General features: G+C 35.3%; 2 protein-coding genes across 4 annotated transcripts; both read right to left on the minus strand.

Moving 5' to 3' along the window:
* Positions 1–219: 219 nt before the first annotated feature.
* Positions 220–2,795, minus strand: LOC129438157 (uncharacterized). 2 transcript variants are annotated; one of them, XM_055196763.2, is made up of 5 exons: positions 2,516–2,795; positions 1,831–2,172; positions 1,575–1,742; positions 1,161–1,189; positions 220–1,066 (listed from the first exon to the last, which is right to left on the minus strand). In XM_055196763.2, the coding sequence occupies exons 1-5, from the start codon at positions 2,571–2,573 to the stop codon at positions 965–967; spliced, it is 699 nt and encodes a 232-aa protein (XP_055052738.2). In that variant the 5' UTR covers positions 2,574–2,795; the 3' UTR covers positions 220–964. The 2 variants fall into 2 exon arrangements, with proteins under 2 accessions (XP_055052738.2, XP_055052740.2); XM_055196765.2 differs by having other exon boundaries at positions 1,575–1,739; positions 2,516–2,794.
* An 8,361-nt stretch (positions 2,796–11,156) lies between these two features.
* Positions 11,157–19,631, minus strand: tsku (tsukushi small leucine rich proteoglycan homolog (Xenopus laevis)). Of its 2 annotated transcripts, none has more exons than XM_055196766.2 (2): positions 19,398–19,631; positions 11,157–13,125 (listed from the first exon to the last, which is right to left on the minus strand). In XM_055196766.2, the coding sequence occupies exons 1-2, from the start codon at positions 19,398–19,400 to the stop codon at positions 12,076–12,078; spliced, it is 1,053 nt and encodes a 350-aa protein (XP_055052741.2). In that variant the 5' UTR covers positions 19,401–19,631; the 3' UTR covers positions 11,157–12,075. The 2 variants fall into 2 exon arrangements, with proteins under 2 accessions (XP_055052741.2, XP_055052742.2); XM_055196767.2 differs by lacking the exon at positions 19,398–19,631 and adding an exon at positions 15,802–15,959.
* Between the last annotated feature and the right edge of the window lie 2,115 nt (positions 19,632–21,746).

Here is a 21,746-nt window from a genome sequence, read left to right on the forward strand (position 1 = left end):
ACTTAAATATTCTTGTACACTAGTGAAAACTTTGTTTGATACCGTGTTGGCATTTATGTTTGTACTGCCATAATTTATTGCTTTTTGTTGATGTTGCATAATATAACTGCAAAGTACACAGAAGCTCAAATGAATGAAGATAATTTAAAAGATTATGTAAATGTATATTTGGTTATGGCATGTGCCATTAAGAATTTATTATAAAATAAAATGTATTTTGTGTCAAAGAACTGTCTATTTTGTTTCGATATGACATCAAATATTTACAATTACACACACAATATCACTCACACAATGCACACATTCATTACAAATAACAGCACTGTTGAGAAAGCCAAGCTCAGATGTCACAGCACCTGTTAGCATTTTAAAGGGGCCATGGCATGAAAATCTGACTTTTTTCATGTTTAAGTGCTATGATTGAGTCCCCAGTGCTTCTATCAACCTAGAAAATGTGAAAAAGATCAACCCAGTAACTTTTGGTAAACCATTTTCTGCAAGCATGTGAAAAAATAGGTCGTTGAAATTTGGCTCTCCTTATGATGTCATAAGGAGCTCTTATTATAATAATACCACCCCTTAATCTGTACTATCCAACCACAGCACTGCTGTGCAGAGAGAAAGAGAGAGAAAATAATTCACAGCACAATTGAGTTTTAATTGCATCATTGTGATCATTCATCTGCTCATTTGCATTTTAAAGGACACACCCAAAACGGCATATTTTTGCACACACCTAAAAAGTGGCAAATTTATCATGCTATAATAAATCATTTATATGGTATTTTGAGCTAAAACTTCACATATGTGCTCTGGGGACACCAAAGATTTATTTGACATCTTAAAAAAGTCTTGTGACATGGCCCCTTTAAAAGTTCAGTCTGGCTCATCTGGTTTTCACCTTGGCCTGTATCTAATACTGCTGCTTTAATAATTTTTTGTATTAATGTTTGTAATTGTAATTTCATTTGAAATGCAGTGAAGAGTAGATGGTCGGCTGCAACACTTGTTTCGGACTAGGTTTCTGTGGCCTTCTGTCATTTAATGCCACTTCTGCATACACCACCTGCATTAATAGAAACAAATAACAGTATTGATCACATTCATTGATTGAACGAAGCAGATACAAGACAGAAAGCAAATATCAACGAGGTACTTACTTCCTTATTTGTTTTGACTCGTTCTGTGACTAGAATGAGAATAAGAGATCTGGTTATTCACTGAATACTAAAAGACCAATATGGCTTTTTACATAGGTAAAAAATTACATTTATTTATTATTTATTTGTATCTATAGGTATGTGTACATTCTGTATATGTGACCCTGTCTGTGAAATCCAGGCTTAAGTCTCAAATTTGGATTTTTATCACATTTTGGTTTTAATCTTTAACATGAACTTACTCTGTATTAAAAATATCAATGTTATATTATCACAGAATGTTCTTAACATTATGTAAGATGATTTTATGTACAAAAAAGTAAATCGTATAATGACTTTAGCTAAATTTTCACAAGCAGGGGCACTGTAAATCACATATATAGGTTAGATTATAGGCAATTTAGTGGTTCTCACTGGAAGTGCGAGGATGAGGAGGCACTGGGGGTGCTGATGGACGATCCTGAGACAGACACCAAACCACACACAGTACAATAGGAAAACACATGAAGGCACCAAAACACACCAGCAGTCTAAGTGAGAGCTTTCTCTCTGACCCCTCTGCTGTAGACCAATGTACTCCTGCTGGACGGATCAGATTTGATTTAGCCATTGGGGTTAATGTCACATGTAACATTAAAGAACCAGCACTTAAAGTAAGAGAGATATCCACCTGGAGTCACATTAATATAAGTCAGATGTCCACTGCTGCTGAAATGAAGTTGTGGCCATAATATCTCGCATTTGTACGATCCAGCATCTGATTGGTTGATGATTTGAATGTGGACCGTCAGACGCGTTCTGTTGACTGTCATGCTTTCATTGGACAGCTTAATTCGTGAAGAAGGGAAGATTTGAGTAACTGTTGTACTGTTAAAATCCTTGTAAACCCATCCACCTGTCCAGCTGACGCCACAATGCACCACATCGCAGCTCATGTGAGTGCTGCCACCTTCTGGTACAAGCATTTGATTACGCTTAGCGACGACAGATTTGCATGTATGTGGTTCACAGACTGAAACAAAATAGGAGTTGGTTACTTTACAATTTATTGCCATAGTATATAACGAATTATATAATTGTGAAATGTGAACAAGTATTATTCATATAAAACAAAAATAATTTTATAAAAATAAAACAATAACTGCAGGAAAAATAGGCAAATACGGGTTTCCAGTACAAAAATAACGGTAAACCATCAGCTGTTCACTTTTAAAACCACTACAAAACAAAACTCAACACCAACAGAGACCGTACATGGTTTCCATTAAAACCAATAAAAAATCCCATTAAATCCATTTCTGTGATGTTTTCTGTTGTTTTTCTTCAGCAGTGTTGATCGTCTTAAAGTGACTTACCTTTAAAGACGCACAGGAACGCAATAAAAGTTAGGCAACATCTGTCGACTGTTTCCATGTTTTATCGTTTGTCCATTGTCCGCGCTCCTTACACAATGGATCAAAAAGCTTGGAAAATCGTCTTCTTCTTACATATCTCTAAAACACCGATGAAAACTACTTAATGTCTTCTTAAATCTCTTGTAAAGTAGTATATTTCGCTTTCAGACTAACTAGACACACAACGTTGGCCGCTATATGTGTAGCCTATTGCAGGGTGGATGTACAGTAAGGAAGGAAAGTTCAAATCAACACGCGCTTTAGGAAAACCCAGATGATCATATCCTTCCTGTTGGCAACATGGGTTTCACTATCACTTAGGCTACTAAAGTTTAATGCACTCCATGCTCACATATATTTAAATGGATTTAATGGTTATAACGGGAATTGCACTGGTTTTAATGGAAACATAATGGTATCTACTATCTATTGGGTATATTTTGGATTCTGTTGGTGGGATGTTATCTGTACAAATAGAACATCATTAAATTTTACTGGAATAAGACCCAAAACACATTACATATGGGAGTTTGTAATGGTTTTAAGGGTATATGATATTATTTGTAATGGAAACTGTTAGATTATTATTTTTAGATGAGAAAAGATCAGAATTATTAAATTGCGAAGTTGATGGTTTGACCATCAGTAACGCAACAAATTGTGCACATTGTGGCCACATAGTGGTGCTCAAGTCAAATCTTTTCATTGCTGTAGTGTTTTGATGTGTAAACGGGCATGTGCGGGCAATAACACAGCAGCTGGAAATAAGAGCAAGCGCTTCAAAAAGAAATACTATACCACATACTGTAGTTTTTACTATATTACACTGTAGTACATTTTCTAGATCTTATAATGTTTTTGAATCTTACTAAATACCATTATATACACTGAAAAAAATAACTTGTAAAATTTACTTAATAAAGTATTTGTAACAATTTGCACAAACTTTTTTAAGTAAAATGTACTTCTTTAATTTCAAGTACAATTTACCTACCAAAATCAATAATATCTCCTTAATAATACAGGAAACATTTGTTACATATGGAAGCCCATTTCAGCCACACAAGAAAAAAATCATGCTCTGATAAATCACAACTATGACCTTCAATGTCGAAATTATGACCTTTAAAGTCGAAATTATGACTTCAAAAGTCATAATTATAAGATTAAAAAAATCGAAATTATGAGTTTAAAAGTCATAATTATGAGATTAAAAAGTCATAATTATGAGATAAAAAGTCGAAATTGTGACTTAAAAAGTCGAAATTATGATTTAAAAAGTCGAAATCATGACTTTTAAAGTCGAAATTATGAGATAAAAAGTAGAAATTATGACTTTAAAAGTTATAATTATGAGATAAAAAGTCATAATTATGAGATAAAAAGTCAAAATTATGACTTTAAAAGACATAATTATGAGATAAAAAGTCGAAATTATAAGATAAAAAGTCAAAGTTATGAGATAAAAAGTATAAATTATGACTTTTAAAGTCGAAATTATGACTTTTATCTCATAATTATGACTTTTTATCTCATAATTATGACTTTAAAAGTCATAATTTCGACTTTTTCTCTCATAATTTCGACTTTGGGAGTCATTATTTCGATTTTTAATCTTATAATTTTGACTTTTAAAGTCATAATTATGATTTATCAGAGCATGATTTTTTTCTTATGTGGCAGAAATGGGCTTCCATAGTTACATAAGTAAATGTCACTTACTTATTTTTCTTTTTGAAGTTCTTATTTGTTGGGTAGATTGTATTTACTGTTTGTTATTTTCTTTACATAGTTGTATGGACTATATAATCATACATGCTACAATAATCAAAATATGCAGGCACGAGGGATTATGGGTATTCCTTACAACATGTAATCATTTTAAATTCATTACACTTGAATGTTTTAGTTTAAGGGATTTTATACCCTTGAGTGGGACATATCGTGATAATCTGACTTTTTTCATGTTTAAGTGCTATAATTGGGTACCCAGTGCTTCCATCAATCTACAAAATGTAATGTAAAAGACCAACCCAGTTTTAATAAACCATTCCTGTACGCATGTGAATCAATAGCTCATTGAATTTGTCTCCCCTTGTGATGTCAGAAGGGGATCTTATTATAATAAAACCGCCCCTTAATCTGCACTATCCAAGTTTCAACATCAACAAACCATTATGGCGATCAGTGGCATTTAATCAACTCATCAGCATTTAAAAGGACACACCCAAAAACGAAACACATTTTTGCTCACACCTACAAAGTGGCAATTTTTACATGTTATAATAAATGATCTTTATAGTATTTTGAGCTAAAACTACACATATTTACTCTGTGGACACCAAAGATGTATTTTACATCTTGTGAAATGTCCCCTTTAAAAGTTAAATGAACTAAGATTTTTTTAAGCAGACTTGAAGTTTTTGATTAAAATTTACTTAGTATTTTTAGGACTACTAAAATAATACAATATAATACCAATAATACAAGACTCACTATTCCCACACAGCTAATTTTGTACATTAATGCATTGTGTATTTATTTATAATTTTACTTATGTAGAAAATAAATATGTAGAAATTATGAGGGTTCATCTAATATATTTTACTTAAACCAAAAAGTTAGTTTTTGCAGAATAGTGTACTGATGCTACAAACAATCATATTGGTAACTCTTTACAATGTATTTGTTAATATTAGTAAATGCATTAGACAACATGAACTAATGAGCAATATAGTTTTTCAGCATTTATTAATCTTTGTTAATGTTAGTTAATGGCAATAAAATAGTTAATGTTAGTTCATTGTGCAGTAACTATAACAGTCACAACTTTTGATTTTAAAACGTTAGGTATAAATAAATGATGAAATTAACATGAACTAAGATTAATAAATGATGTAGACGTATTTTTAATTGTTAGTTTATGTTAGCTTATGCATTAGCTATTGTTAACATACAGAACCTTATTCTAAAGTGTTACTATTAGAGTAATTTAACTACAGTATACTACAATAATATATACAATATAATGACTATAATATACTATAGTATACTATACTAATATGATAGCTTTTTCTAGTGGGTGGTGCTCTGTTGCTTTAAGTTAAAAAAATGTTTACATTGTCTTTATAATTGAATATGAGACTCATGTTAAGAATATCAAGATATAAGAAGTCAAATTTATACAAGAAACATATTTGCATCCCATGCTAATACTCCCACAAACTCCTACATGGTGTGATGTTCAATAGGATAAGGGCACGCTTATGGTACATGCTTAGTTGTATCAAGAAGTTCTAAAACTTCCTGTAAATGGAAAAATTAATAATGTAAAAGTCTACGTATGAGGCAAAGGGAGGGACCCTTAAAAATCTCCTCTTAGCTGGATTGTTCCCTACAGAGAGTAACTTGAGTCACCAACCTTAATGGCAACCAGATGTGTAAAATCAGCATGGAAATACAATCTCAGGATATGTGTGTGTTTTTCTTAGAAAACCCCCGGCGGTAGATCACCAGTCCAAAACGTTACGCAAGCTTCAACAAAACCCCTCAATCATAGCTGAGTCATTTCGACATTAGCTTGAGATTGTCGAAACAAAGGAAGCAATGTAAAGTATTTATTCATTAATGCTCATTACCAACTCCATCTTTACAGGTCTCTAAATGAGCCTAATCTTTAAACCACATCGCTATTAAACAAAACAGGGAAAGTAGACACAAAAAACAGGCAGGAATAAATCAACCCCTTAGGCCTGTTGCCTTAGAGCAAACAATAATGAACAATGGTGTTTTGACTAAACTGTAACATATTTCACATTTTAACATATACAACGCCCTTAAGGATTGTTAATGCAGAGCCAAGTAGGTTAAATGTAAAGAGAGATGTGATATGTGAACGTGTGAATAGTACATCCCCAAAGTACATCTTAAATGTCGGCTTTCAAAGGTTTCTTGGCAGGACAGATTGATCTATGATCAAGTTACCCACTTTGCACATATTTATCTTTTATTAGGTGCACAACAAGGCTTCTTTATAACTGTGTGAGGTCCCTTAAGGTTCCTTTATTCTGTAAAACACACCTAAAATGACAAAGGTATAATGTTGAACTTACATGAAAACATGATTATGTGGAATGTAAGCAGTCATAAATACAATGCTGTCTAGAAACACCTGTGGACATCAAATAGCATTCTCTGACATAGAATGCAAAAGCAGTCGTGCAAGATGTGTGTACAGAGAGCCTGATGTTTCTACTATAATGACAATAAAGCCTTTCACTCACAGGCACTGTCACAGCGAGAAAGCCTCTATTGTGCTCGTGTTCGGATACTATGAGAGTTACTCTGTCTTTAACAAAAGGCAAACAGGGCACGCGGGTGACGGCATTGCTTTCGATTTATGCAACAGCTTGATTTTTGCATGACCAAAAAAAACATCGCAACCAGTTTAATCATACTGCTTGACGTAAAACGCAATATTTTTACAGGTGTAGTTCATATAATGATGTCATATGATCGTCCTACTTACATCACACCTGAAATCACAAGTGAAATGTCAATACGATTACAGGTCAGGCTTCATTCCATTCTTGTGTTTTTAACTTGAATCCAAAAACAAAACACCCCTTGAAAGTTTCATAATCACACCACATGTACACTGTAAAAAATGATGCCAAATCAACTAAAGCAATAAGCCCCAAGAAGCAGTGGGTTACCAGTGCATTTTATAACAGCTAAGGGGCGTTGTTAGCTTTTATTACGCGGCTCTCTGGAATACTTGATTCTGATTGGTCAGTTGAGACATTTGCAGGTTCGTTCTTTTCAAATAATAACCGCTCCAAAGTAATACTACTACTTTTACGAGTAAAATCGCTCCGCGCCAATAAAGATTACTGTTTGGCGCCATCTTGTGACAAACACTGTACAACCACAATTAAGAATGGAAAATTTTGACATTTATTTTACCATGTACGGAAAAAACAAAACATTTAAACAGCGGATAGAAGAACGAACAACGACAAGACACAGAGAGCTTACTGAGACTGAACTTGACAAAATAGAGCATGACAGCTACGAATCCAACACACAAAAAAATACAGAATGGGCATTAAAACTTCTCAAAGACTGGCTAAAAGAGAAAAAAATTGAGACAGACAAGTATGAAGCAGAAGATCTTAATAAGGTATTACGATCATTTTATGCATCTGTGCAAAGTTTCGCGTAAGGATAAAAATGTTAATTTAAAACAAATATGCCATATGTGGCAAGTAGTCCGCTTCGCGTCGGGTCCTGATCACACTGTCGGGGCTTATTTCCCGATAACTACCGGCTGCCTCTACATTATCCCTTACTTATAAAATGCACTGTAACCCCACTGCTTTGCGGGGCTTAATGCTTTTATAAAACGGTTACTTCATATGCATAGCAGGATTTCATAAAATAAAACACAAATAAGTTGTATAGTACAAATATTACTCTTCCACCAAACAAAGTAGTTCCTCAGAATCAAGTGTGGCTGAAACAGAGCGCCGTTCCCAACCATCACAGATACAGCAAAGACACAATTTCAGCTGTTTTTGTAAAAACTTTCCTAAAAAAATTACATGCAAAACCAAGTTGTTTTAATTTCATGCTGCATTTTTGTTTAATGGGTTTAAGATTATATAATGATTTTTTCACCTAAGACCCATTTAATGCCGTCCTTATCTAAAGTAGAGCGAAAGGTGATGAGACTCAAAAGATTTACAGTAGGTTTACATGTCATAAACAAAAGTGCAGGAAAGTTCATAGGCTAATAAAACTGTGCACCAAACTGTACAGCTCGCTTACATCATCATATCTCACACATTAAGTGTCTTCAAGATAGGCAGTGTCTGTCTTAAATCAGCAATTCATTGTGATTACATTGTTCTGCAATGACAGACTAAAGATTTATTCGTTCACTCTTGTTAAGAAAATCAAGTTTGGTAACTAACAACCCAAACTTGTAGTGCTATCCGAGTAGTTCTGCTTTCTTGCATTTGTTTGCATATGTTGCATGCTTCATCTTTTCATTTATGCAGAACTACATCATAAAAATAAAGGCTTGCAAATGTAATAATAACTGGTTTATCATCTACAAAAAGAGGAAAGAGTCCACAAACAGGGAATGGGAGAATAACATTCACAGGTCTCAACTGCAGTTTCCCTATTGGTCAGTGTTTATTTTAAAGCATCTGTTCTGATTGTATTGGCATGACAGTTAGCCACATGAGAAAATTAACAAAAGATATCTCTTTATTATTTTAATTATTCCTTTCTAAAAAAAACTTTATTTATTATATCATAAAATATTTTTTTTGTATGATTATTAGTCGTATACCCTGCTCTGAAACCCAACTAAAGTCATTTTTTATGATTGTTTTCTACAGTACATAACTTATATAATGTAAAGAACATGCTGTGAAAATATAACCTTGAGATCTATAATATTGACTCAGTAAGGTCATCTTAAAGATAAAAATGTCATCAGTGATTGAAATCAAACTTTGATCCTTGAAATCTTATAATTAGATTATGAGACTTATTCCACGGGTCACTTCAGAAGTTTTGGACAAGATCTCATTATCCAAGACTTTGCTCATTTAGGTCTGCAAAAGTACAGAGATTTCAATATCACCGTCTTTTCTCGTTTTCCCAAATTTCATTATTTTTAAAAGAAACTTGAGACTTAAAGGAATATTCCATTTTCTTAAAAGAAAAATCCAGATAATTTACTCACCACCGTGTCATCCAAAATGGTGATGTCTTTCTTTGTTCAGTCGAGAAGAAATTATGTTTTTTGAGGAAAACATTGCAGGATTTTTCTCATTTTAATGGACTTTAATAGAGCCCAACATTTAATACTTAACTCAACACGTAACAGTTTTTTTCAACGGAGCTTCAAAGGACCACAAACGATCCCAAACAAGGCACAAGGGTCCCACCCAGCAAAACAACCGTCATCCCTGACAAGAAAAACAACAAACACACACCTCCAAAGCACAACTTCTCGTCTAGATCCAGTCGTGATGCGCCAGCACGACCCCACGCAATATGCCATGACGTCAAGAGGTCACAGAAGACGAACGCAAAAGTGTTTACAAGTGTGTTGAAAGAGGAGCGTTCCTACATTGTTGTATGTCAACTGATACTAATTAATGTCTTTGTGTCAGTTTATTGTTTACAATGGTCCGCAAATGTGCATTTTATATATGTAACACGTGACCTCCCTACGTCACCACGCATTTACGTTAGGTCGCGCCGGACCGGAACTAGACGAGAAGTTGTGCCCCAAAAGTGCACATTTTCCACTTTTCCCGTCAAAAATGACAATCGTCCCGCTAGACAAGACCCCCACGCCTCGCCCGGGACCGTCCACAGTCCCTCGAGACTCCGTCTCAACTGTTACGTGTTGAGTTAAGTGTTGGTGTCCATTAAAGTCCATTAAAATGAGAAAAATCCTGCAATGTCTTCCTCAAAAAACACAACCTCCTCTCGACCGAACAAAGAAAGACATCAACACTTTGGATGACATGGTGGTGAGTAAATTATCTGGATTTTTCTTTAAAGAAAATGGAACATTCCTTTAAGTAGTATGCTACTTAATACTAATGCAATTCACAACTCCTGAGCTATAAAAAAACAAGAGCAATACACTTTTCCTGTGAAAAGTGATGGAGTGAAAGTTTAGCCGTTAAGTAAACCTTTTTTACAGCTTTTTGTTGAAAAGAAGTGGGGGATGTGTCCGTGGGATTAGTCTACTTGAATTTCAAAGAGCAGGATCTTGGCTATAATTCGGAGCTTTTAAAGGGATATACGTACGATTTTTTTTTCTGTGGGCCTACACGACGAATGTGAAGAGCCTGTCTAAACCATGACAGGCTAAAGTCTCATGATCGGTTTCTAAAAGTGGGACACCAATTCAGCCATGAAGTCTTTTGTCCTCATGCCGAAAACATCTGTTCATGGTTAATCTCCGCTAATGCCTCATACTCGAGGCTGTGGTGTGTGATTGATCATATTCTGCACAACGTGTGAGACCAAACACTGGCTGTATTTCTCATAAACAATGATACACTGAGCGTTCGGCAGAGAAGAACCACATTTGTCATTAAATGCACTATGACCCAGAAACACTTTCTTAACTTTGGATATTTTATGGAGCACCTATTGTCTGATTCACGATTTTACATTTCCTTTGTTGTGTATTAGTACATGTTAACAATATGCAAAAGGTACATAACCCAAATTATAAAACGGCCCATTCTGGTTCTTCATTCTGATTGGTTAAAACACATTCTAATCTCTCTTCAATTGCACAATTAATGACGATATCCAAATAAATGTCAATAAATATTGCTGAGTCATCTCGTCGATAAATAGAAAACGTTCCCTGAGGAGTTTCTACCTCAAATCTATATTTCCGCTACTGTCCACTAGGTGGCGATCTTACCCAACGTAAACACTGACGCATTCACCCGACAGTAAAAACACCATGTAAGTTTTGATCAGGCTCTGAATCTGATCTCTTACAAAAGCTCTTCACAAAAATTTTATTGGAAAGCACAAAAACAAACATGTGTAAAGTTAATTATTTATTTAGAGAGTAAAACTTTGTACAAATATAAAACATTCCCAACATGAACAACCATCATTTCTTTTTAAATCACCTCACGAGAACATTAAAAGTGCATAATTTTAGCGTCATCTGAACATCTGTGATGAAACAATAAAGTGATACAAAATTATATTTCCCAGTCGCATATTTAGTAAATCACGTTTTATGGTTCAATATTAAAAATAAATTTTTCTTGTGAACTAAATACAGTTCGGGTACAAAATGTTTTGTTTTAGTTTATTCAAATGGCTAAACTAGTATCTGGTGAACTAAATACAGTACAGTTCGGGTACAAAATGTTTTGTTTTAGTTTATTCAAATGGCTAAACTAAATGTTCATGTATTGCATGTTAAACTGGCCAATTAAAGTTAAACTTATACCAAAATACTCACCAGACATGAAGGCTCACTATAAATCATTCTGCAACTTAATACCCTTGTAATCACACATTGATATTGACTGATAGATGTTAAAATATTAACCTCATTAAAAGTACTGTTCCAGAACATAGCACAGAGCACATTATCAGTTGTGCTACATCACTAAATGAATGTATACATTCATTTAAAACTGCTACTTTGGTTTGCAACATCTTTAAGTACAAACATACAATCCACTTAATCCAAAATGAGAACATAAGACATCACAACACAGTAAATATCTCAAAAGTGACTTATTAATACAAGCACAAGAGAACTGGGATCTAAAGTGCATGGGTTTGTAAAATATACTTTGTGTTTTGGAATGCAACAAACACACGTGTAAAATATTGGACCTTATGTAAAAGTATGTGCAAGAACAATGCAATGTAGAAAAAATAAAATCTTGCATAGTACAATTAAGGCACAAAGGTAAAAATAGTTCATTTATGTCTTTTCTGGCTCATAAGATCATACCTGCAGAATCACAGGTAAGTATATCGTTGTGTTTGCCCTGTCCTATCTGTCTATGAAACTGTCCTTGCTTGTGTGTCATCCAGCAGTGCACATCTGGCCCTAAAGTTATACTTTTTATACTTGGCATTTGGGTAAGAACAGTCCTGGACAAAGGGGTGACAGCAGTATTGGACAAATTTAGCTCTTGCAATGAAACAAGGCCACTGAAAACATCTGACCCCAATGACTTGAGTTGGTTGTTGCTTGAAAGATCTAAGACCTGTAGGTTCTTCAGGCCCTTAAAAGCACCTGCTTGTATCACTTTGAGTTCAGGCAAGCCGCTTAGCGACAGGTAAATGAGTTCTGTCAGTGATTCGAATGCTCCTGCGTCAATGCTAGAAATGAGATTGCCATCCAGGTTGAGATATTGGAGAGGAACTCCGGTCAGCATTGGTACGGTTCTCAATCTGTTTCCTGCGAGCATCAGACTCTTGATGTACAGTGGATGGCTAGGGGTTTTCCTAGATATGGAGGTGAGAAGGTTTTTGGATAGGTCCACCATGATTGGCATGTCCTGTATCCTGGTGGTGAAGAGATCCAAGTTGAAGTCCTTGAATCGGTTTTCACTCAGGTCCACCTCAACCAGAGGCAGACCAGCGAGGCAGCTATCGCTGAGACTCTCAAGAGCGTTCTTGCTCAGATCTAAACTCTCCAAGTAACGAAGCTTAAGGAACGCTTTGGGATTGATGTAACTTATGAGATTGTTGCTTAGGTCCAGGCTAACCAAGGTAGTGTAACCTGGTCCAGAGAGCATGGAGTCTGTGATGGAGCTGATGGAGTTTAAGGAGAGGTCGAGGTGGGAGGTGTCCAGAGGGATGGGGACCGGAGCGGCTGCGGGGCCGATCCCACTGCAGTCCACCTTGGTCAGACTGAAACTGTCGAAGAGACCGTAGCTCTCCACTTCACATCGACATTTGGGATGGCAGTTCTTCACCCCTCCCACAACAGCCAGGCCGAGCACAGAGAAGATGAGACACAGCAAAGGCGCCATGGTAAGCTACAACAAAACACACAGATGGAGATGTTTCATTTTACAATAAGAAGCTTCATCACAATTTAGGGAACTGGATTGCAACAAAATATTTTTTTATATAAAATTATATAAATGCACTCTCCAAACATGTGATTTTAACATTTACCACCACCACCACAGAGAGGACCAATCACATGAAAATGAATAAATATGTGTGTTTAAGGGTCTTGCAAGCTTGTTATTGTCAAACTCTGAACCATGACCTACATTGGGGGCCTTTGAGAGGGTTGTATGAAAAGATTAACAGTCACTCATTACATATGTTAACACTGTACATAACCAATATTTTTTTTTATTAATTAATTATTTTAGGAATCCCAGAACACACCCAAGACCCAAAATGCATAATTATTTTTACTAAATTTTGCACTACAACATTACATAAAGGTATGAAAGCAATATTTGCTGGTCAACATTGAAGGTGAGGCGTTCTTTATAGAGGTTTCAGAAATCCAGAATTACTTCAAACATATGGCGAATTGCATAGTACCACACGGGTTGGGTCAGCTTACTTTTGGGGGCTTTTCCACTGGGTACAATACGTAGTACCCAATCCTTTTTTAGTACTTCGGTTGGGGTTCCAAGCGAGCTGAGCTGATACTAAAACGTGACGTGAAAACACTGTAGATCACTGATTGGTCACTACCAGCGTCATCGCTAAACCTTCGTCATTAGCTTTACTTTCGTGCTTGCGCCGTCTCGACCAAACCTGTTGTCATCTGTGCTTTGTTGTAAGTTGCCAAACTCCCTTTTAGTGGTCAAAACCATCTACCAGTGTTTGCCTTGCAGTCTGTGGCAGCAAATTCGCTTGTATGCACAGCATTTTTGCAAATTAATGGACGCCTCGGGGTGTTTGTAGAAACTGTCATGTGAGACAGGGTGATAAACACGATGTGCAAATATCTCTTTGTGGTCGTAAATTTAAATAAATAAATGCATGGGAAACACTGCTATCCAATGATGCTCGCTCCCACTTTTTGTATTATGTCACAGCAGTAGGCAGCAAAAATATAACCACACGCCTATGAAGTGGTCAAGCCAAATTAAGGTGAGCTGACATGACCTGACCCGTGGGGTACTATGCAATCAGGATTCCCACACCTTAGTTAACTTCAAATTCAAGGACCTTTCAATGACTTTCCAGGTGCAATATCCTCAAATTCAAGGACTAAATGTGGGGACACATTTCAAGTAAGAGCAAGGTTACATCGTGTTACCTTTTAAGATACATTGTTACAGTTCCCTTTTGAGGGAACTCGCGCTGCGTCACTGCGGTGACACTTTGAGAACGACTCCAGGGGTAAGTGCATCTGAATGTGTATATCAAATTCAACCAATGGTGAGGCTTAATGACAAAGACAGGGTGACGAGGGAGCCAGGAAGTATATCGCTATCTGAAATATTGCCAAAGACGACGTTACAGGGACGCAGGAAGTATTGGCAAGGAAGACACAGCGTCTCGTTCCCTTCTCAGGGAACAACAGTTACATACGTAACCCAAGATGTTTTCATGTGTCAAACACAACTATGCAAAAAAGCATTTTGGTATGAATCAACATTCGCATACAGAACATATAAGCATTTAAAGCGAACAGTTTAGCACGTGTGCTTAAAAAGTCTAGAATTTGTATGATATTATCCTACAATAAATAGGGAAAAATATGGATTTTTTTTCCAGAAAAATTTGTGCAAAAAATTGATTCAAGCACTTTCAATGACCTCTATCTATGTATGTATATTTTCAAAAACTTCCCAGGGCCTTGAATTCCCACCCCAGATTCACAAACTTTTAAGGATTTCAAGGACCCGTGGGAACCCTGTGCAATGGAAAAGCGGCAAAATGTATCTCCAAATGGTGTAAAGTAACGTTTGTCCCATCCCAAACATGCCTCATTAGTTAAATCAACAATGCTTCCAGGATGTTCTTAGAGTTATGTGTTTATGGAGACAACAACAGGAATGCCACATATTTGTTTATCCATTACTCACCTATTTACAGAACAAACTCCTCTGCTAGCCAGTGCAACATAACAAAAAATGCAATAAGGTACAAGAAAAATATATGTTAATGCACGGTGCGTGTCGAAAAATGCCTACAGACATTTCACCACTTTTCTATCCTTAATTTGTGAAAGGCCTGTAAATTACGCAAATCAATCATTCATTTGTATAAGAAATAATTTGAACGGCAAATGTGTCCACGCACGACTATGGTTTGGAAGCTGCACGGAAACGTGCATGTGCGCAGAATGACCTGGTCCGTCTCAGTCTCAACTTCGCTGATCGCCTCTGACCTAGACCCTGACCATAAACATCTCTCTTTTTGCACAAACAGCAAAGTCTGCCCTCTTTGGATATTAATCCTCTGGACTGATCACATGCTTTGTGATAATGTAATGTTGCATGAAAATTTTATAGTATAAATAAAATGTTTGTATTTACTGTGTCACAGAAATATTTAATATTAAAATCTTATCAGTTAATGGTTAATGTTTTGGTTAACAAGCTGCAGTTGGTCAGAACATTCTTTTATTTTACATCAATTTGAACTTAATTTCTTAACAACTTTATTTAAAAAAAAGACAAAACAGATTAAATCATAGTACACATTACAGAGATAAATAACTGAATATTGCTTACATGTTATCAAGTACACCAAAGATCTTGCAGTCAGACAGAATGAAGACAAGACGCTCTCTCTCCAGCTCAAGTATATCAATCTTATTTTGTTCTTCTGCAAATAAACCACCCAACCATGTGCTGTTTGTTTAACTAAATGACCTGAACTTAAACCTCTTACAACATTGGACCTCTGTGTTCAAACAATGCCACTGAATTTGGCCAGGGGTTAACCTGATTACAAAGCAGGTTAAAAGAGACTTGGTTTATAAGCATGAGGTAGCAAAAAACTGAACACTGAAAAACATGTTTATTTAAAATGACTTCGGGCCTTATTTATTCACCTTCATTAATGCTTTGTGTGAGAAAAAAAGTAAGAATTTAGGAGTGTCAGTAATAAAAATGTTGTATAACAGGACATGTATAAACACATTGCGTTAAGAGTCACATTGCAGAATGCCACCTATAAGTTTATTTATTTTTAAAGTGTCTAATGCATGTTTAAACATGGATATAAAAGAGTATTATTTCCCAATAATTTAGACTTGTTTTATCAGGCATATTATTTTCTTTCTGTTTTGGTCGAGTGACAGAGAGAAGTCAGACACAGCTCTTTTCTCAGGACACAAGAAGCCATAGCCAAAGACATTAGGTCATTTTAAGTGAAATGTCTCAGACTGTTTATATTTTAACAAGGCCTTGCAAAAATCACTTTTAAACCAAACTGTCACCATGTTTTCCCCTCATTCTCATACTAACGTAATATTTAATTAAGTTAAAGGTTTTACACAATCATTAGGCTAATTAGTTGTAAGAGATAAGATATGCTATCTAAATGCGTCAATCAATGTAACAATAAAAATGAACAGATTTTGGAGTCACAAGAATAAAAGGCATGCCAATTAAATTGAATAAAAGATTACCATGATATTGTACGTTTGACGGTTATATGTTAATATGCCTCACATTAAAAGCACATTAATAATGACATTAAGGAAATATAAATTATATATATATTACATAAGGAGTTTAGATGCAAAACCCTCTTAAGTGCCTCTGACATGTTTTCGTTGGTATTTAACAAATTGGCTGCAAAACCCTTCAGATGCATTTCTTAAAAAGTCTCCAGTCACAGTCCTTTGGATAGGTAAGAACTCATGCATGCACATTGTAGCTCATCCTCTTCTTTTCCATGCACTTAGAGGACTTTGCTGAAAAATCATTGTGGATTTTAACGGATTCGGACAACAAACCAGTACTTCTAAACTGCTTGAGGCTGGGAATAGAAAATTTGAAGCAAAAGTATTTGACGAATGTATAGTACATGCCGAGACAATTTGGTTAATATCATTATTTCATTTTTGACGGAGGTGGCGTTTATCGGCTTTTGCATCTGAGCGCTTTATACAGTATATCTCTCTACGGTTGGAACTATTAATACGTTTACATGCATACTTTTCTCCTGCTGATCGGAGCACCAATTGCACTACACCACCCCTTTCAATTCGATCAAAATTTGCATCTCATCGCGATTGTTTCACCTCATCATGACAATTTCACATCACCGCAATGAACGCACATCTCTTTAAAAACACAAGGGGGAGCTGCAGCGCCTGAATAAACGAGACCATATCAGATGCCGCTCCTTAACTGACAGTGTAACGTAATACATTGCAAAGCCATTTAATACAGTGGAAAAACAGCATTTAAAGAAACGCTGCAAAACTTTGACAAGTAGCATAAACTGCCAGGTAAAACATACATTTCCAAAACAGCAATTCCAAATTTAGGAAAGTGAAGGAAGCTATTCTTAAGGATCTGTAAGGAATTATTTGTTTTGCAGCCACTACAGACATGTAGTCCAGTACTACTAATATGACCTTAGTATATTGGCTTCAATTTAAGGCCTGTTCTGGTATAGTCAGATTATTTTGATTGCATTTTTATTTTTAGTTATTTTTCAGACACTTTATGGTGTTTATTTCTTATGAGGAATTTTTATTGGGTTGAATAGTCATTGGGATGCTTTTGGGCTAGTTTTGAATGTCCATTGGGATGGTTTTGATCTGCAAAACTGGCAACCCTGGCTGTGTGCTTGCGCAGACGTTTGGTTCGGATTATGTAGAATGTACACGTAAACGAATATTTTAATCAGATTGCAATGTTTAGGGTGCAAACTGTTTAAACTGTACTGTCGTAACCTTCAATCGGATTAAATTCAGTCGGATTGGCTGGTGGGAGCATTTCGTTTCTGTGTGTACGAAAAAATTTAGAGGAATGACATTAAAGTGAGATCCTCCTGGTTCCTTTCCAGGTGTTGTGTTTAGCTCTCACAGTTCTCTCTCCTCCTAACACACCTAAATTATGAGTGGAATGTATTTCAAGTGAAATTTTGGTCCCAGCTTAACAGCTATACATTTACACCATTTAGCCTACCTTTCTACCCAAATGTGGGGAAATGCACACTCTCCTAATTTAATTACAGTCTGTGGGACTCATCTGTTGACACTGATGTGAGAACAGTCAAGCTGTTTGGAGTGTGATTTAACTTAACATTATCTGCATTGAAGTAAATGGTCCAGGATCAGAGTACGGAACATATAAAACTTAACTTTCACAGAGCACAGCTGACATAACGATCCAAAATAGCTCGCCGCAAGAGAACTGAAGTCAGTTTTTAACCAATTTAATTAGCATACATCATAATCCAATAAAATAGAAAGTATGCAGGACTTTAAAGCGAAGGAAAGCTTTAAGTACAGTCTTCAACAGCTCAGTAAAACAACTTGTGTAGCATTTCTTGCTCCTATGCAGGTACTTTTGTGATGCAAATTTCAAAGCCACACAAATCTGGTCCTTTATCTTCTCAATCATAACATGTAAGAAACATGCACGAAAGCATTTAACAAAGAACATAGACTACAGTAAAATTTTCTGGGTGTTAACCACAGTACAGCTGATATAGTAAGACATTACCACACACTAAAAGTTACCGCCCAAAATACTAAAACAGCTTTTATATGACATGATCTCAAATAACAAACATTATCGCATTACCTTAAGTCAAAACAAATATAGGCAACATTAAACAGCTTTCATAACAAAATATATTATTTACACTGTTTAACAGTTGGACAGCATCCGCTAAACGGGACTGAAATACAATGCAATTACCTGATGTTTTGTAACGTTCATTTTAAAAGTCAAACTCCAAACTTAACCCAAAATCTAGTGATGTTCCTACCTAGATAACATTTGGTGTACCAGAGGTGCGAACATTCAATGGCTGAAGATGTTGTTAGGTTGGGGAATACACAAAATCTCTGCTTTGATGATTTCACCCACATCTACGCTCAAATATAAACAGAAATAAACTATGTAACAACTTTAACCGACACGAGCTTGGCACTCCGCAACAATCAACGATACTGAAAATGTTACGTTTTTAACGTTACTTTCAGCATGTCTCTACATTATCGAGCAAAAGATACGCGAAAGATTGAAGAAAGAAATTCATTATGATCCCGTCAAGTAAAACAAACAAGATACGACACCCCAAAAGTAAATCACATTTCTGACATACAGGACAAAACTTTTTTCTGTTTCGTGAAACTTACCATGTGCAGCGAGTCCACTCGAGGCTGACACGTCTATTGAAAAGCTTTTACTTTTCAAGGCCAACATCTGAAAAAGCTTTAGGTTTAGACATCGCCACATCCAAAGTACTTTGTTGTACAGCGCACGAGCACATTTGTGGTATTGTTTGGGTTTGTGTCTTTGTATCTGGTAAATCGATCGGAAACAAACTCGCGGCTGAAGATGAAGCAACAGAACGCAGCACGCATACATGCACAGCAACGGGCACGGCTGATAATAATCCGCGCCCACAAGCGTCCAGAAGAGTTCAGCTCCCATATATCACCCTCTAGTGGCCAATATAAACCTCAAAAGAATAACAAGCACAGATTTATACGTTTTAATGGTCATAATTTAACTATCAGTCAAAGCAATCACAAAATGAGAATAGTTATTTATATATTTATATTGACATCATACATACATACATACATACATAGTATAGCTATTAATTCTGCGTCCGAAATAAAACACGGATGTAATTGTGTATACTACAAAGTATACAAAGTATAATTAAAAATAAACTAAAACGAAAAAATAAAGATATTATATATAAATATAATTAGATTATTTAGAGAAGTTTCTTGTTGATTTTGATAACAAATAACACTATTTTGTGAAAAAAAAGAAATCTAAATCTTAATGGTAACCTTTACCATTGGAAGGTCCCATACCATTAAGATACAGTTATGTACCTCTGATGTATAATGTGGACCCTGTTGGTACAGTGGTGTACTTTATAAAGCGGTTCTGTCCCATTGACAGCTTTTTTACCTTTCTTTCTGACAGTGTTACGAATTAGTTTAAAGGGTGCAGAACTTTTTAACACACTAGATGGCAGTACCATAACTAAAATGTAAGGAGAAAGAGCAGTCTATATATTTTTGTCAATGTAATTTTATCAACCTAATCGCAATTAATCGCATACAAAATAAAAGCGATTTTTTTTTGCATAATATATGTGTGTGTACTGTGTGTAATTATTATGTATATTTAACCACACACACATAAATATATTCATTTCAGAAATGTTTATTTATATATTTTTTTAAATGTATATATCATATAGAATATATAAAAATATAAATAAATATATATATACACATGTAAATGATTCTTAAATACATACATGAATGTGTGTGTGTTTACATAATATACACACAGCACACACTCATGAATTATTAAAAAAAATCACGTGTATTTTGTATGCGATTAATCGCGATTAATCTTTGCACTATTCATTATATATACATATTTATGAAGAGTTTGGTTCCAAAACTCAGTTTTTAAAATATTATTATTTTACCATGTTTTGTGCTACTTAGCTGTATTTTTTTGTTATAAAGGCTAAAATCAAAACAAACCAACTTCAGTTTGATTGATTGATATTAACTGGAATGCACAATAAAAAAAACTAGATTTTTGACAAATTTTAAAAACGGTGTTATCTCGTTTTGGAACCAAACACAAATAAATAAATAAATAAGGTTTACAAGTAATTTCAACTTACTGTTATTTAAATTGACTAGAGATGAGATGTTATAACTACAGATGAGTTGTTATAATGTATAATAACAACAATGTATATATAATTATTCTCATTCTCCATACTCAAGGAAACTGTTTCCATTAAGAAATCTAAAAGTACTACCCTAGAGTTCATACCCTATGTTTCTTTAGGGTAGAGGTCTCAAGAAAGGTGTAACATTTAAGAAGCTCAGAGGCTTATTGGATATGGGTCAGCACAAAGGAACAATGCTCTCTCTCACTCTCTCTCTCTGTGTCTCCCACCCCCACCTGTCCCACAATCTCACCCCATCAAATTCGTGGCAGTAACCTCTAGTCAAAAGTGCATAGGTCTACAAAGACTTATGCATTAAGCAAATCAAAAATCCCAAAAGTTAAACGATAAACCAGCAATTAGGCATACAGGCTAATAAAAGAGTTACTGTTTAACAAGGTATACATTGAAAGTTTCCATTATGTGCAACATTTAAGAGCGTATTAAAACTAGAAATGAAAAAAAAATTAATCTGGCTTTCTATTTTTCTTTGAAGTATACACACTGTGATTATGGCCCAAATGAGCTCACAGAGCACCTCAGACGTGTTCTCAAAACACAAGGTTTAACTGACGCACGCAAATGAGAGAGAACTCTTGGGATCGTCCAAGGGAGCGCCCTTCGTTAACTTTAATTATACCCAATACACCTTGCGCAAATTCAATTGAAGCGGGCCTATCACAACTACACAACACAGAAGCTTAATTATACCACATAAGCTCTCATACAATGGGTCTCCATGGCAAGATAAAAAAAAGCTAAAGACTTT

Source organism: Misgurnus anguillicaudatus, chromosome 24 (genome assembly GCF_027580225.2).
Source record: "Misgurnus anguillicaudatus chromosome 24, ASM2758022v2, whole genome shotgun sequence".
In the NCBI taxonomy this organism is placed as follows: domain Eukaryota; kingdom Metazoa; phylum Chordata; class Actinopteri; order Cypriniformes; family Cobitidae; genus Misgurnus; species Misgurnus anguillicaudatus.